The following is a 15,945-nucleotide window of genomic DNA, read 5'->3' on the forward strand; positions in this document are numbered from 1 at the left end:
TTCATCAGATACAGTGTTTAGCCATATCTGCATTCAGAATGATGCGCAAATGTGACATGTCTGATGTTTTATGAATGATTTGTAGGCGTCAGAGGGAGCTGAAGCCGAGTCAGTCTCCGTACAGAGCTCTGCTGGATACACTGGAGCTGAGCAACTCCAGACTCACCCTGCAGCTCATCAATGACAACAACAAGGTCACAAAAAATACAAAAACGATTCATTGCAGTTTCTTACCAACAAATGTTGTGATTCATCTCAAAGTTGACTGTTTGGGTTAAAGTAACAGTGAAATCAATATTACAAATCTTGTTTTTAATGATTATTCAATTTAACTGCAACATTTATTATAAATGAGTTATCCATGCACATCATTTTTATTTATAAATTTTTTTGTATTCATGTGCCCTCGTAATCTCTTTTTCAAAAACGCTGATTTACCCTCCACCTCACAACAACATCTACTCTCTGAAGGCAATAATTCAAGACAATAATCTCTCTCACTCACAGGGACAAAATCAAGTCCCATTTTACACGTTTTTCTTGTTTGAGAAGTCGTTTTAATCAGGTATACATCACAATAGGGAAGAAATATGATTGCTGTTTGATTCCGACTTTAAGATATAGAACTTAGCGGTGGGAATCCGATCTGATTCAGATTCTGTTAATCATAATCCGAATCTAAAATAATTCTTTATCTACATTAATAATGACTTTATTGACTTATTCATTTATGCACTTTTTAAATTAATTTCAAAGTAATAATAAATCAAAAGAATTGTATGTTGAGAATTATTAATTAGCTAAACATAGCCATAAAACAGCAAATATAAACTAATAACGGGGAACAAAGAAACATGTTACAAGCAATAAACAAGAAGTGCTTTCCATAATTCTTAATGCTTTAATTAAGAGTGTTAAGATTTGTAGAAGAGAGAATCATTATGTATCAGAGAAATAATTTTTTTCTTTTTGAAGAATTTGTCAGAAATGAATTTGATGGCAAAAAAATGTTTCCATTGCCACGACTTCTGAAAAAGTGTCTGGTCAATGTTGTGCTCCACAGTGTGGAAGAACTGAGACTCTTTGCATTTGTTTGTAGGTTCGCTTGTTGCTTGAGCTGTACAGACTGCAGGGCAACATGACACGGGTGAAGATTAATGAACTCAAACCACTTAAGCCTCGTTACGAGGTTCCGGATGTTCTCATCTCTGATCCCATTACTGAAATGTGAGTCAAGGCTACATACACCATCAGAGCTGCTTTTACTGCATACAGATGAAACAACTAGACATTTGTAAACTGAGTCAGGTCCTTTGTCATTTTAAAATGAACCTTAGACCCTAGTGGTCGACCGGTGTGGATTGTTTGATGGCCAGTATGATATCTTAAGGCTGGAATACACTATATGACTTTTAAAATCTGAAACCATTTACTTGATGACTTTGTAAATTAAAGTATCAAAGATGTTTGATCTCTTCTAACTGGATGAAATCAAAGTCTGAAGGAAAATAAGTCTGTGACCATCATACACGGTACGATTTTCTCTGAAATCTGTCAACTCAAATCTGCACTGGCTCTGACTTTTGGTAACTAGCATGAACTTGTAAATAGATTTTCTACTAGACTGTAAATCAGGTCAAAAAACTAATTTAGAGGTCAAAAGCATTTAGAGAGAGGGTGGCTGATAGACATGATATTACACTTTTAACTGAACTAATGTACATAACATTTGCTGCAATGAAATTTAGAATTATTTTACATGTTTACTACATTACACTTGATTGTAAAATGTATAAGAAAAAATATTTGAACTTGATAAAGAACAGTGCAATCAGTAATCTTGTAAGTTTGTGAAAATTTTCTCAAAATAAAGAGGTAAAACTAATTTTGTGCAGTGACATGAATATGATAATATAGTTGGATATAGTGCAGTATAGTTTCAAATAGAGTTTATAAAGATTTAAAGCGCTCAGGCACTGACATTCTTAGTGCTGTCAAAATAAAATCTGCTTCCAAAACTAATTGGCCAAACTGAACAATTTATCGGCCGATACTGGTAATTTAAAAATGCCAAATATTGTCCATTAAAAGCTTCTTGTGTTTTGTAATGTGCTTTCTTATCTGTCTAGAGAAGGTTCAATTTTTCATATTATAATTTGGGACAGTTTGTCATCTTTATAAAAATGATCAACATTGAGCTATGCTGTTCTATTCACACATTAACAGGTGAATGTCTTGGGTCCCACTTTATATTAGGTGGCCTTAACTACTATGTTCTTACATTTAAATTAATCATTTGCTACAATGCACTTATTGTGTACATGCATGTTTTTACATTGTACTTATATTTTTAAAAATAACTACATCTGTAATTAATTTCTGTAATTACATTTATAATTATGCTGTTGTCTCACCCCTTACACCTTAACCCACCCTTAAACCTACCCATAACATCAAACCTGTCCCTAACCTTACCCATATAACACCTCAATATCAGCAATAGTGTTTTGCAATACAGTATGGACACTAAGTACATTGTACTTATTTTTTAATGTAAGTACATAGTAGTTGAGGCCACCTAATATAAAGTGTGACCATGTCTTGTGTCTGTCTTCAGGCTCTCAGTGGTGGCTCAGGATGAGAATAGTCTGGTGTTGTCTCTGGGTGGCAAAGATCAGCGGCTCATCGTAAGTGCTCAGCCATTTCGGCTGGACATCGTTGAGGGTCCTCAAGTGCTCATGTCACTCAACTCCCGTGGCCTGCTGGCCTTCGAGCACCTACGAGCACGCAAGGACACGTGAGTCCAACAACACAAGCGGGCAGAAAGGGCATCACATTCAGGAAGTTCATAACCGATTCTACCCACATTATATAAATATGAAAATTGAATACTGAAATAATATTCAGTAAGTAATACGTAATGCTAAAAAGTTAGCACTGCTTTCCTGGGCTGAATTTCTGATTAATTGAATATTTTTTTCACTCTTTCTACCTTTCATATACACACAGTCTTCACACCAAAAATGATAACAAAATCCTAACCTATGACTATATGTATGCATCCACACCAATGCACAGTAATGTTCTGTTTATTAGAAGCATACACTGCAGTTATGTAGTCTGCAGCTAAATGCAAGACCAATACATTTAGGCTGCATTTACACTGCAAGGCTTAATGCACAGAACCAATCTTTTGACCATATCTGATTTTTTTATAAGAAAAAAATATTCATGTAAACTCCCACCTCGTTTTATGACTCCCTTGTGTTGCGTGGTTCATTTTAACATCTCAACCTCCTTGAATCGTCACACATTTGTATCGATTTTCAGTTGTCTTGGGGTGCATTGTTGCATCTCTAGCATGCAGGCAACATCTGCTTCATAATTTTACATTATGAGAAGTTATCTCTGTGGGCAAATGTGTCTCCTCATCTTAAAATGGCTTGGAATTGCAATGGGAATCAAATTTACGTGTTTAAGTCAGATGTCCAGATGTCAGAAATGTATCTACTTTGAAACCACAATTGGATGTTGCTGAGAACGAATGTGAAAAATAGGATCTTGTGTGGATTTTTGATTACGCGTGTATATCAGATCTGTATCACATGCGAGTAAAATTTTTGTGTGCCAGTGTAAATGCAGCCTTATTGGTCATATTTCACCTCAAAATCAGAAGGACAAAAAAAAACAAAGATATTATTTTCCACAAAGAAAATGATGCCTGTTTTTTAGACCATCAACACTTTTTGTATTGTGGCATTATTTTCATGACAATTAAGATATAAATATATAAAAAAAAAATTTTTTTTTTCAAAATTAAAAACATTTCATGAAGTGCATCAGGGCCTGGATGCAACAAACCCCTTAAGGCTGGAATAACAGATGCCAAGAATTTTGCCTAAAATTAAAAGGGGTTTGTTGCTGCTGGAATGCATTTTCCCCCGTGTTCCCGCTGATTAAAATCTGTGGATTAATCTCTCACTTTCTACTTATCTTGCTGTTACTTCTTTTTTCATTTCTGGCTTTCCCTGTCTGCGTTAACTCTGTTAAAGCAGAACTTCTTTCATCTAAGCCCAGTTAAGCACATCAGTGATCGTCTATTTTTTTTTTCAGTGACCTTAGCTCTGGTTTTCCCTTTCATCATCTTCATGGGAATTTCCAAAAAGTCTTCAATAAAGAATTCTAAGAATTTCTGAGATGAATCACAGTATTAAAACCATTTATTTGGATGAAACCGCAACAACAAAACCATGTGGAATTGTTAAATAAAAGCCTCCATTGATTATAACAATAAAAATATACTTAGATTTTTATTCCAAACTACAGTTATACATAACTTCAAAACTTGATTTTGAACAGGAACTGCATTGATTTACTAATTCCACAGAAGCATATATAAGCATTATATACACACAACTTTGGAACCATGGTACAGTGTTTCAACAAACGTCAATAATTTTGAATGGGATTTATTTTTTTTATTTATTTTTTTTTTAAATGGTCACCATTTGGGTTGGTTTGTTGTGTGTTGTACTGTTGAAAGAGCAATATGACTGATGTCTGATCTTATTTTATTCTGAGAATAAAATGACACTTAATTTTTTAAATACTGGGTTCTGAGATTTCTGTCTTTCAGATAAGGACAGATCAAGTAATTGTGTCAGACATTTCATTCAGAAATACGGTTGTAAATGTTTTTTTACTGAAATTCTCATCACATTCTATTTTCCTTCCCCTCTTTTTCTCAACTTTCCTCTCTTCTGTCCCGCTCAGCAGTATCTCTCATAAAATAAGTAGCACAGTTGGTAGCATGTGGGACTCGCTCAAGAGCATGTTCTCTAGGTAACATCCATTTGTCCAGTTCTTGACTGTAAAAAATAAAATAAAATAAAATCTTAGATTTACATTTCTTTTACTTAAAGGAATAGTTCCCACCAAAATGAAAATTTCCCAATATTTAACCATTCCCAGGAAATAATAATCAGGAAATGTTCATTTTTGGGTGAACTATTGCTTTAAACCCAATGTTTAATTAACATTTGTTAACTTGTTTTAATCAATAGTTGTTTAAATATCTGCATTACCCCCAAATTATGCATGCTCACTTTATGCAGTAGTGTACAATTTGCTTTTGATTTAGTATTAAATTATATGTGTGTTCTAGATTGAAATAACAATTGTAGTACCTAAAATCTTTAGTGTACCAGTGATCATTGTTTAGATTTGATTTTAATATTACGGCCATTAGTTTTGTAGTATTTTCATTAATAGTCATAAACTGTGTGTTCAAACACTGCTGTGTTTAACCTGTACCTTTTGTTGCACTGCCAGTTGTTGGGGGATCATAAATATTTACCATAAACATTTATTGACCATGAAACTATTTGGTTAAACAAAATAAAAACAACAAAGTTATTTAACATTTCCCAAAAATGTATATTTGCTTTTGAGAAATGTTAATCTTGAAACTTAATGTAAATCTTTTTGTATCAGACTGACAGGCTGCTGTACAACAAACATGTTGCCAGTTCCAAATATCACAGCCTTAGTATTTAACCTATAGTTTGCCATCTGTGCTCCTGGCACAAGTGATCTATTTTCTTATTATAATTTTTTTAATTTTTTTTTATGAGATGCATTCACCCCAGAGGTGCATTTTACTGTTTTTACAGGTGAATCATAAACTGCGTCCAAAAAGATGCACTTATGCACTCAACCATGTAGTTTATGAATTTTATAAGGTTATTTTGTCATTATTAATCAGAGTCTGATAGCCCCTCCCCCTTCGCAACGTAATTAAAGTTGCGACAGTTGAGTGCATAAAGTGTCCAACATTCCACACTTTTTCGGTTATTTAGGTTCCACTTTTTGAAATTTTCAGTGTGAACACACTACTCGCACTATTCATACTACAAAACATCATAGAATAGTGCATAAGTATGTGATTTGGGATGCACCTGTAGTGTTTAATGTGTCCGTTTACACTGTGCAAATAGCCAACCTTCTTCACAAACACCGTTTCATTAACTCCATCCACCTTTGCTCAGATAGTTTAATAAAACCATTGTTAAACAACTACACAATTATATTCATCCAGAATATTATTTGAAAAGTGGTATTTACCGGGATGACACCATGCTTTGTTTAGCATGCATTTAATATCAATGGCCAGTCAAAGCAAACTTGTAACTTTCGTATAACAAAAATCAGTGTTTGTTTTGTCGTGGAATCACAATATATTTGTTTAATTGCAAAATGTTGTCAAGTACAGGTATTGTATTGGTCTGATTATCAATGAGTCATTGAGTGCATCTCTAATTCACTCTCCTTAAACTTGTTTACTTGTACCAATACATATGTTTTAAGAGAAACTTTGCCTGCTTTGCAGTAAAAGTGAGTCGGAGCAAGCAACAGAACAGGAGAATGTGGAGCAGCAAACCGATGAGGTGTGTGTAGATATGTTTTCAACAGCTAAACTTCTCTTACCCTGTTGTATTTGTTTAACAATACCTAGATAGTGTAACATTTGAATTTTTTAGCTTTGAGCTCTGCAACAATATGTTATTAGTGGTAAAAATTAAACGTTTTTCTTTTTTTCCATACAAACTTAACCTGTTGGCTTTTTTTCTTTATCTTTTTTTTTTATTATTTAGGATGGACAGATAGAAGAAGAGGATAAACCGGGCATGTGGGAGGAAACATTTAAATCTCATACTGATTCAAAGCCCAATGGTATATTGGAATGTGGTTAAATCTTTCTAATTTTATTCTATAACATATTCAGTGTAATATTGGTGAAATAATTCCAGTCAAATGTGTTTTGTTTGTTTAATCTTTTTTTTTTTTATCTTCATTTCAACTCAGGTCCATCGTCTATTAGTTTAGATTTTTCTCTACCCGGTGTGGAACACATCTATGGCATTCCGGAACACGCAGACACACTCAAACTGAAAAACACAGAGTGAGTTTTTACACTTGCATGAGATTGATGCAGGGCACACAAGCAACTTAAAGGAATAGTTCACCCACAGCTGAAAGTGTACTCCCTGTTAGGCCATCCAAGATGAGTTTGCTGCTTCAGATTGGGAGAAATTTAGCATTGCTTCACTTGATTACAGATGAATCCTCTGCAGTGAATGGGTGCCGTCAGAATGAGAGTTCAAACAGCTGATAAAAACATGGCACTGATCCACAAGTAATCCACACCACTCCAGTCCATCAATTAACATCATGTGAAGTCAAAAGCTGTGTTTAAAAAAATAAAAAAATCCAGCATTAAGACGTTTTAACCATAGACTGTGTAAAAACATGGACATAGTGTCCGTGACATCACCCGTAGGTTTCTGAAGAGCATTTTTGAAGCCTAAAGTGGGCGACCGCCACCATCTTCGCAGGCGCGTCACCACGCGTAACTCCCGGATAATCGAAAATGGGCAAAAAGGCGGTACATGGGTGGAGCTGATTGCTGAAACCACGCCCACCTAGCTCGCCAGTGGTGACAGCAGCAGCAATCCGCCTGTCACTCAACTGGCCACGCTCTAATTATGCAGAACTTTAAGGGTCAATATAATTTAAACAGATGAGTTCTAAAAAAATTTAGTTGCTTAAATAGTTGCTTCCAGCTAAAATACAAGTCCATAATCCATAATAACGCTTCCTCCAGTAATCCATCCCCTGTCATCCTCTCATATCAAAATACACCCATATATTTGTTTAGATCTGCTTTGGACTGTTTTCTCTTGTAAACGATACTTGATCTGTGCATATTTCTCTGCTGATTCAGACAAGGCCTTTTTTTCACTGGAGAAAGCAATATTATGGATTATTGACTCATATTTTAGAGAAAGCAACGGTTTAAAGTTAAAAACGCCTTAATGTTAGATTTGTTTCTTCCAAACACGCAGCTCTTTACTTGAAAGCCATTAATTGATGGACTGGAGTGGTGTGGATTACTAGTGTGATGTTTTTATCAGCTGTTTGGACTCATTCTGACGGCACCCATTCATTGCAGAGCATCTATTGATGAGCAAGTGATGCAATTGCTAACCAAATCTGTTCCGATGAAGAAACAAACTCACCTGCATCTTAGATGGCCTGAGGTAGATGAACTGTTAGGTGAACGATTAACCAGCAAATGAGGACTTTTTTTTTTTTTTTTTTTCAAATGCAGACATGAATTCAAATATAAATATACACTAAATGTTGATGCTGGTCCAGGGTGATTATTGCAGGCTAGTGCTGGTTTTGCCATTAGCAATGCTGTCCACCAGCCAAATGTAAACTGAATATTGAATATATTTAAATGAAGAGCCATTACTATGAAACATTATGTGGCACCAGCTTATCATTTATTAGTTGTTTTTTTTCTAGCTTATCATGCTGGCACTAAATCACATAAACAGTAGTGTTCCACTAAAACATTATGTTGTTTTCATAGTGGATCAGACCCGTATCGGCTGTACAACTTGGATGTTTTTCAGTATGAGCTACACAACCCAATGGCCCTTTATGGGGCAGTTCCTGTCCTCATATCTCATAGCACTGACCGCACCATGGGCATCTTCTGGCTCAATGCAGCAGAGGCGTGGGTGGACATCAGCTCAAATACAGCAGGAAGGGTGAGAGTGAGCAACCTGCTCTTTCTTTATTTGTTTTTGTAAGTTGTCTAATGCTTTTGGTTGACAAGGTTAATGTTCAAATTAGGGAAGCACAATATATCAGAGAGCATTGCAATATTGCCTGATGTTAACCGTTTGTTTGATCAAGTGCATCAGTTTTGGTATCAGTGCACTTCTTTAAATGTTTTATAACAATTGCTTTAAATGTGTATCCATATTTCAGACAATGTTTGGAAAAATACTGGACATCGTACAAGTTTCTAGTGAAGCTCCTCAGACGGATGTACGCTGGATATCTGAGAGTGGTATTATTGATATCTTTATCATGCTGGGACCAAAACCTGTGGATGTCTTCACTCAGTATGCCTCGCTTACAGGTACACAAACACACAGGAAAAGGAAGTGCCACCGCACACTTCACTGCATGCAGTGTTAATGCTAAACTTGGGAAAAATTTCTGTATAGGACATTTCATGTTGTTTTCAACTTAAAAGTATAGTTCACTCAGTCTGTCATCATTTACTCACCCTCATATTTTTCAAGACCGTATGACATTTTGAAGAAATGCTTGCCATAATATTGCCGACTGCCTTTAGATCTCAAAACTCCTACATGCTTTTCATGATTCAGTTAGCAGACCCATAAAAACAAATTACGTGATTATGACATTATGGTATCAGGGTGATCATGTGATGTCAGGGTGTCTGCTGTTACAGTACTGTTTTTAGTTTCGATTCATTGTTACTGCGCTGCGCTTGGTTTGAGCCGCTTTAATTTGCATTTGGAAACGCAATATTCATCATTAGAAACGTTTATAAATCTGTAGTTGTTTACAAAGAGCAGTTTCAGTGTCACATGATCCTTCAGAAATCATTCTAATATGCTGATTTGCTGCTCAAGAAACATTTCTTATTATTGGTAATGTTAAAAACAGTTTTGCTGCTTATTTTTGTGGAAACGATAACACTCAAACATTTGTATAATATTTAAAAAAGAGAGAATTTATTTTATTCATGCATGAAAGTGATTAAAAAGTGAGTGAAGACATTTAAAATGATTTTGATTTAATAAATGCATTAACAAATGTAATATATTTGATAAATGCTGTTCATTAAACTTTATATTTATCAAAAAATCCTGAAAAATAAAGTGCATCACCATTTCCACACAAAATATGAAAAAGCAAAATTGTTTTCAACATTGATAATAATCAGAAATGTTTCTTGAGTCAAAAATTGTAATGATTTCTAAAAAATCATGTGACACTAAAAACTGGAGTAATGAAGGAATCACAGGAATAACATTACATTTTATAATTTATTAAAATTTGTTTTTTTTATTTTTAGTAATATTTCACAATATTACTGTTTTGTTTTTTAGTTTTTTTTTCCTTTATTTCGATCAAATAAATTCAGCTTTGAGCAGAAGATATTTATTTCAAAATCATTAATAATTGTAAAGTTTCCAAACTTTTTGCAGGTGCTTTAATAATAATAATAATTCTATATACTTTACTATAATACATTATAGTACTTTATTATAATATGTTTTATTGTTATCATGATTATTAAATGCTGCTTTTTATTTTTTACAGGACAATAGAATGTATTATTACAATATAAGATATATCTTTTAATGTGCTAAAATATATATTTTTTATAAGTCCTGGGGGTGTGGCTTGTGGGCGTGACTTGGGGCGTGGCCAGACTTTCCTTATTTTTTTGTCTCTAGCTGATCAAATGCCTGTAGTATGTAGGTTGAGAATGACCTGGAATATTACTTTAGCTTTATCAAATATTGCATTTGGTTCCATTTTGACCTGGAAGAGATACAGTATGTACAAATGTCTAACAATTGCTTAGGATTTAGTAGGGGAACCAAACTTTGCAAATAAACCAAGACTATTAAAATACAGATGATAACTTTTTGACTTTGAGATAGATTATTAATTTACAAAATAATTTTGTAAAATATACCGTATCTCTCACACACACTTGGAACTGAATTTTGTTGAGACACATTAATATGCATGGATATTTATGAACCGTTGCAGCATGAAAAATTGATTGAAAGTATTCTGTTACTCCATAATTTGTTTTGTTAGAAAATGAATATGTAGATTTAATACATTCGGGCTGTTTTTGATCAGTCGTGAGGAATTTCATCTTTTCTTTTGAGTTAATATTGGTAATTCTCAGATTATATGTTCTTATAAGTTTCACATAATATATTAAAACAAAATTTTTGAATTAAATACAATTTATCTTTCATAATATAGTTAATGTATAATTTTTTTAATTTCAAAGAATGTCTTTTTTTTTTTTTTTTTTTTTTTAATTAACAAAAAATAGATTAGAATAAATGTAGTAATGTTTGCTCATTAATGAGAAGTTATTAATCGGATGCAATATGGTTTTAGTTGAAAAATAAGATATGACTTTTTACAAGATTACATTTTACTAGGTTCACATGACACTTTGAATCCATAAATCATATGCATATTTTGAATCATTATTAGTGGTATAATGTCCTTTATTCTGTGTTCATACGGTTGTTTGAAAGTGTTGCCTTTATCCTCCTCCTAAACATAACCCTCTCTTTCTTAGGCACTCAGTCGTTTCCTCCTCTCTCTACGCTGGCATATCATCAATGCCGCTGGAACTATAATGATCAGGAGGATGTGAAGACTGTCGATCAGGGCTTTGATGAGCATGACATCCCGTATGACTTCATTTGGCTGGACATTGAACATGCAGATGGAAAGCGCTACTTCACCTGGGATCCCAGCAATTTCCCCCAACCTAAAGAAATGCTGCAGGGCCTTATGGACAAAAGACGCAAAGTGAGTGCCTGAAATGATATCTTATCCAATCAATAATTAATGGATAATCAAGTCACGCCTTACTTTTTTTTTTTTTCCTTATTAGATAACTGGCTTCACAATACAGGTGCATCTCAATAAATTAGAATGTCGTGGAAAAGTTCATTTATTTCTGTAATTCAACTGAAATTGTGAAACTTGTGTATTAAATAAATTCAATGCACACAGACTGAAGTAGTTTAAGTCTTTGGTTCTTTTAATTGTGATGATTTTGGCTCACATTTAACAAAAACCCACCAATTCACTATCTCAACAAATTAGAATACTTCATAAGACCAATAAAAAAAAAACATTTTTAGTGAATTGTTGGCCTTCTGGAAAGTATGTTCATTTACTGTATATGTACTCAATACTTGGTAGGGGCTCCTTTTTGCTTTAATTACTGCCTCAATTCGGCGTGGCATGGAGGTGATCAGTTTGTGGCACTGCTGAGGTGGTATGGAAGCCCAGGTTTCTTTGACAGTGGCCTTCAGCTCATCTGCATGTTTTGGTCTCTTGTTTCTCATTTTCCTCTTGACAATACCCCATAGATTCTCTATGGGGTTCAGGTCTGGTGAGTTTGCTGGCCAGTCAAGCACACCAACACCATGGTCATTTAACCAACTTTTGGTGCTTTTGGCAGTGTGGGCAGGTGCCAAATCCTGCTGGAAAATTAAATCAGCATCTTTAAAAAGCTGGTCAGCAGAAGGAAGCATGAAGTGCTCCAAAAATTTAGGTAAATGGGTGCAGTGACTTTGGTTTTCAAAAAACACAATGGACCAACACAAGCAAGATGACATTGCACCCCAAATCATCACAGACTGTGGAAACTTAACACTGGACTTCAAGCAACTTGGGCTATGAGCTTCCCCACCCTTCCTCCAGACTCTAGGACCTTGGTTTCCAAATGAAATACAAAACTTGCTCTCATCTGAAAAGAGGACTTTGGACCACTGGGCAACAGTCCAGTTCTTCTCCTTAGCCCAGGTAAGATGCCTATGATGTTGTCTGTGGTTCAGGAGTGGCTTAACAAGAGGAATACGACAACTGTAGCCAAATTCCTTGACACGTCTGTGTGCGGTGGCTCTTGATGCCTTGACCCCAGCCTCAGTCCATTCCTTGTGAAGTTCACCCAAATTCTTGAATCGATTTTGCTTGACAATCCTCATAAGGCTGCAGTTCTCTCGGTTGGTTGTGCATCTTTTTCTTCCACACTTTTTCCTTCTACTCAACTTTCTGTTAACATGCTTGGATACAGCACTCCGTGAACAGCCAGCTTCTTTGGCAATGAATGTTTGTGGCTTACCCTCCTTGTGAAGGGTGTCCATGATTGTCTTCTGGACAACTGTCAGATCAGCAGTCTTCCCCATGATTGTGTAGCCTAGTGAACCAAACTGAGAGACCATTTTGAAGGCTCAGGAAACCTTTGCAGGTGTTTTGAGTTGATTTTTTTTTTTTTTAAATGTGAGCCAAAATCATCACAATTAAAAGAACCAAAGACTTGAACTACTTCAGTCTGTGTGCATTGAATTTATTTAATACACGAGTTTCACAATTTGAGTTGAATTACTGAAATAAATGAACTTTTCCACGACATTCTAATTTATTGAGATGCACCTGTATGTCAAAATGTGATTGTTAAACTTTATTGACCATTAAGTTTTCCAAAGAAAAGTTTACGCAAATAAATTATATTTATACACTTTAATAAATTCATTGTGACATTGTTTTTTCTGTCTCCTCAGCTAGTGGCCATTGTAGATCCTCACATCAGGGTGGACAGCAGCTACAAGATTCACAATGAGATTCGCTCCAAAAACTTTTATGTTAAAAACAAAGATGGAGGAGACTATGAAGGCTGGTGTTGGCCAGGTGTGTAGCTACTCATCCAGCTGTCTTAAAATCAATGTGACGAACTCTTCAGAGATCTGAAACGCATTGTTTTCTCTGCTGAAGGTAATTCGGGCTATCCAGACTTCACAAACCCTGAGATGAGAGCCTGGTGGGCCAGCCAGTTTGCCTATGACCAGTATGAGGTGAGGGCTTTCTGAACAGCTGCTACCACTGGATTTGATTAGATTGTCTTTCAAAAACTGTTGACATTGATTTTAGTATTGTGTTATTATTAAATGTTGTGTGTCTTTGTCTAGGGTTCCATGGCGAATCAGTACATCTGGAATGACATGAACGAGCCGTCTGTGTTTAATGGGCCTGAGGTCACCATGCACAAAGATGCACTTCATGGTGTCTGGGAGCACAGAGACATTCACAATCTTTATGGCCTCTATGTGGTAAGAAAAACTGTTTTTGTGATTGTTTGTTTGCTTATTCATTTATGTATTTTATTCATATATTTAATGGCCACATAAGTTCTTGATTCCAAAAAACATTCAATCTCACATATACCCACATGTCCAGACCACATTTTAACCCTAAAATTACAAGAAATAAAAATATTTAACATTTAATATTGAGCAAACCTTTAAATAATTTTAAGATTTATTTATGATTATCATTATGATAATCCAATTAGGTCAGTGTCTCCAATTATTATTGAATATGTATGTTTAATTTTGCCAATGTTAAGTTTTTTAAAATGCAATGGTGTTTATCACGTTCTCAAAAATATTAAAGATTCACCCACCCAGGAAAGAAAAAAAAATGACAATGACAAATTAAGGTAAATATTTGATAAGATATCAGTGTTTTATTCTAAAAAGGTGTTTTATTCTTTACAGCCAGGCTCATGTAAAAAATACACAAGAGCATGTTTTTGCAAACTCACAGAGGTTGGATACTTTCCAAAAAACAATTATTAAATTACAGGGTAAATTTGCCCTGCTATCAGTGTTGTATTCTGTATACATATTTACCCAACAGCTCTAGACAAAATAAATGTGACCCTGGACCACAAAACCAGTTTTAAGTGTAAATTTATTTCGAAATTGAGATTTATACATCTTCTGAAAGCTGAATAAATAATCTTTCCATTGATGTATGGTTTGTTTGGATCGGACAATATTTGGCCGGGATACAACTATTTGAAAATCTGGAATCTGAGGGTGCAAAAAAATCTAAATATTGAGAAAATTGCCTTTAAAATTGTCCAAATGAAGTTCTTAGCAATGTATATTACAAATCAAAAATTAAGTTTTGATATATTTACAGTAAGAAATTTACAAAATATCTTCATGGAACATGATCTTTACTTAATATCCTAATGATTTTTGACATAAGAAAAATCAATAATTTTGACCCATACAATGTATTTTTGGCTATTGCTACAAATATACCCCAGCGACTTAAGACTGGTTTTGTGGTCCAGGGTCACAAATGGTATTAGAATTTAGTGTTTATACATACAGTCACGGCCAAAAATATCAGCACCCTTGGTAAATATGATCAAAGAAGGCTGTGAAAATTAATCTACATTGTTAATCCTTTTGATCTTTTATTAAAAAAATTCACTAAAAATCTAACCTTTCATTGGATAATAAGAATTTAAAATGGGGGGAAATATCATTATGAAATGTTTTTCTCTAATACACATTGGCCACAATTAACGGCACCCTTTTATTCAATACTTTTTGAAACCTTTTTGCCAGTTTAACAGCTCTAAATTTTCTCCTATAATGCCTGATGAGGTTAGAGAACACCTGACAAGAGATCAGAGACCATTCCTTCATCCAGAATCACTCCAGACCCTTTAGATTCCCAGCTCCATGTTGGTGCTTCTTCTCTTCAGTTCACTCATTTTCTACAGGGTTCAGGTCAGAGGACTGGAATGGCCAGCAGAAGCTTGGTTTTGTGCTCAGTGACCTATTTTTGTGTTGTTTTTGAGGTTTGTGTTGGTATTATTGTACGGTTGGAAGATCCAAACATGGCCCATTATAAGATTTCTAACAGAGTCAGTAACTTATTGATTTTTTTTTATCTGTTGGTATTTGATAGAATCCATGATACCATGTGTCTAAACAAGATGTCCAGGACCTCCAGCAGAAATATAGGCCCACAACATCAAAAATACAGCAGTATATTTCATTGTACACATGGGGTACTTTTTATCCCTGTCTTCACCAAACCCATCTTGCTGCTAAAAAGCTCATTTTTTAGTTTCATCTGACCATAGAAGCCAGTCCCATTTGAAGTTCCAGTCGTGTCTGATAACTGAATATGCTGAGTTTGTTTTTGGATGAGCGAGGATAATTTTTCTTGAAACCCTCCCAAACAACATGTGGTGATGTAGGTGCTGTTTGACTTTATTTATTTTTAAAGGTTTTCTGACCCCGAGACTCAACTATTTTCTGCAATTCTCCAGCTGTGGTCCTTGGAGAGTCTTTAGCCACTCAAACTCTCCTTCTCACCGTGCATTAGGACGATATAGACATGTCCTCTTCCAGGCAGTTTCGTAACATTTTATGTTGATTGGAAATTCTTAATTATTGCCCTGATGGTGGAAATGGGAAT

General features: G+C 34.8%; 1 protein-coding gene across 1 annotated transcript in view; it reads left to right on the forward strand.

Annotated features, from left to right (window-relative positions):
- The window catches only part of ganaba (glucosidase II alpha subunit a), a 31,106-nt gene that overhangs the window by 1,621 nt on the left and 13,540 nt on the right, over nucleotides 1-15,945 (forward strand). Inside the window, exons 3-15 of the mRNA XM_058774776.1 lie at nucleotides 86-194; nucleotides 1,100-1,227; nucleotides 2,618-2,797; nucleotides 4,777-4,842; nucleotides 6,389-6,446; nucleotides 6,654-6,732; nucleotides 6,865-6,961; nucleotides 8,438-8,618; nucleotides 8,842-8,995; nucleotides 11,225-11,460; nucleotides 13,224-13,350; nucleotides 13,435-13,514; nucleotides 13,629-13,769. Coding sequence (XP_058630759.1) covers nucleotides 86-194; nucleotides 1,100-1,227; nucleotides 2,618-2,797; nucleotides 4,777-4,842; nucleotides 6,389-6,446; nucleotides 6,654-6,732; nucleotides 6,865-6,961; nucleotides 8,438-8,618; nucleotides 8,842-8,995; nucleotides 11,225-11,460; nucleotides 13,224-13,350; nucleotides 13,435-13,514; nucleotides 13,629-13,769 — 1,636 coding nt within the window. The remainder of the gene's footprint in view (nucleotides 1-85; nucleotides 195-1,099; nucleotides 1,228-2,617; nucleotides 2,798-4,776; nucleotides 4,843-6,388; nucleotides 6,447-6,653; nucleotides 6,733-6,864; nucleotides 6,962-8,437; nucleotides 8,619-8,841; nucleotides 8,996-11,224; nucleotides 11,461-13,223; nucleotides 13,351-13,434; nucleotides 13,515-13,628; nucleotides 13,770-15,945) is intronic.

Source organism: Onychostoma macrolepis, chromosome 05, assembly GCF_012432095.1.
Source record: "Onychostoma macrolepis isolate SWU-2019 chromosome 05, ASM1243209v1, whole genome shotgun sequence".
Lineage (NCBI taxonomy): Eukaryota > Metazoa > Chordata > Actinopteri > Cypriniformes > Cyprinidae > Onychostoma > Onychostoma macrolepis.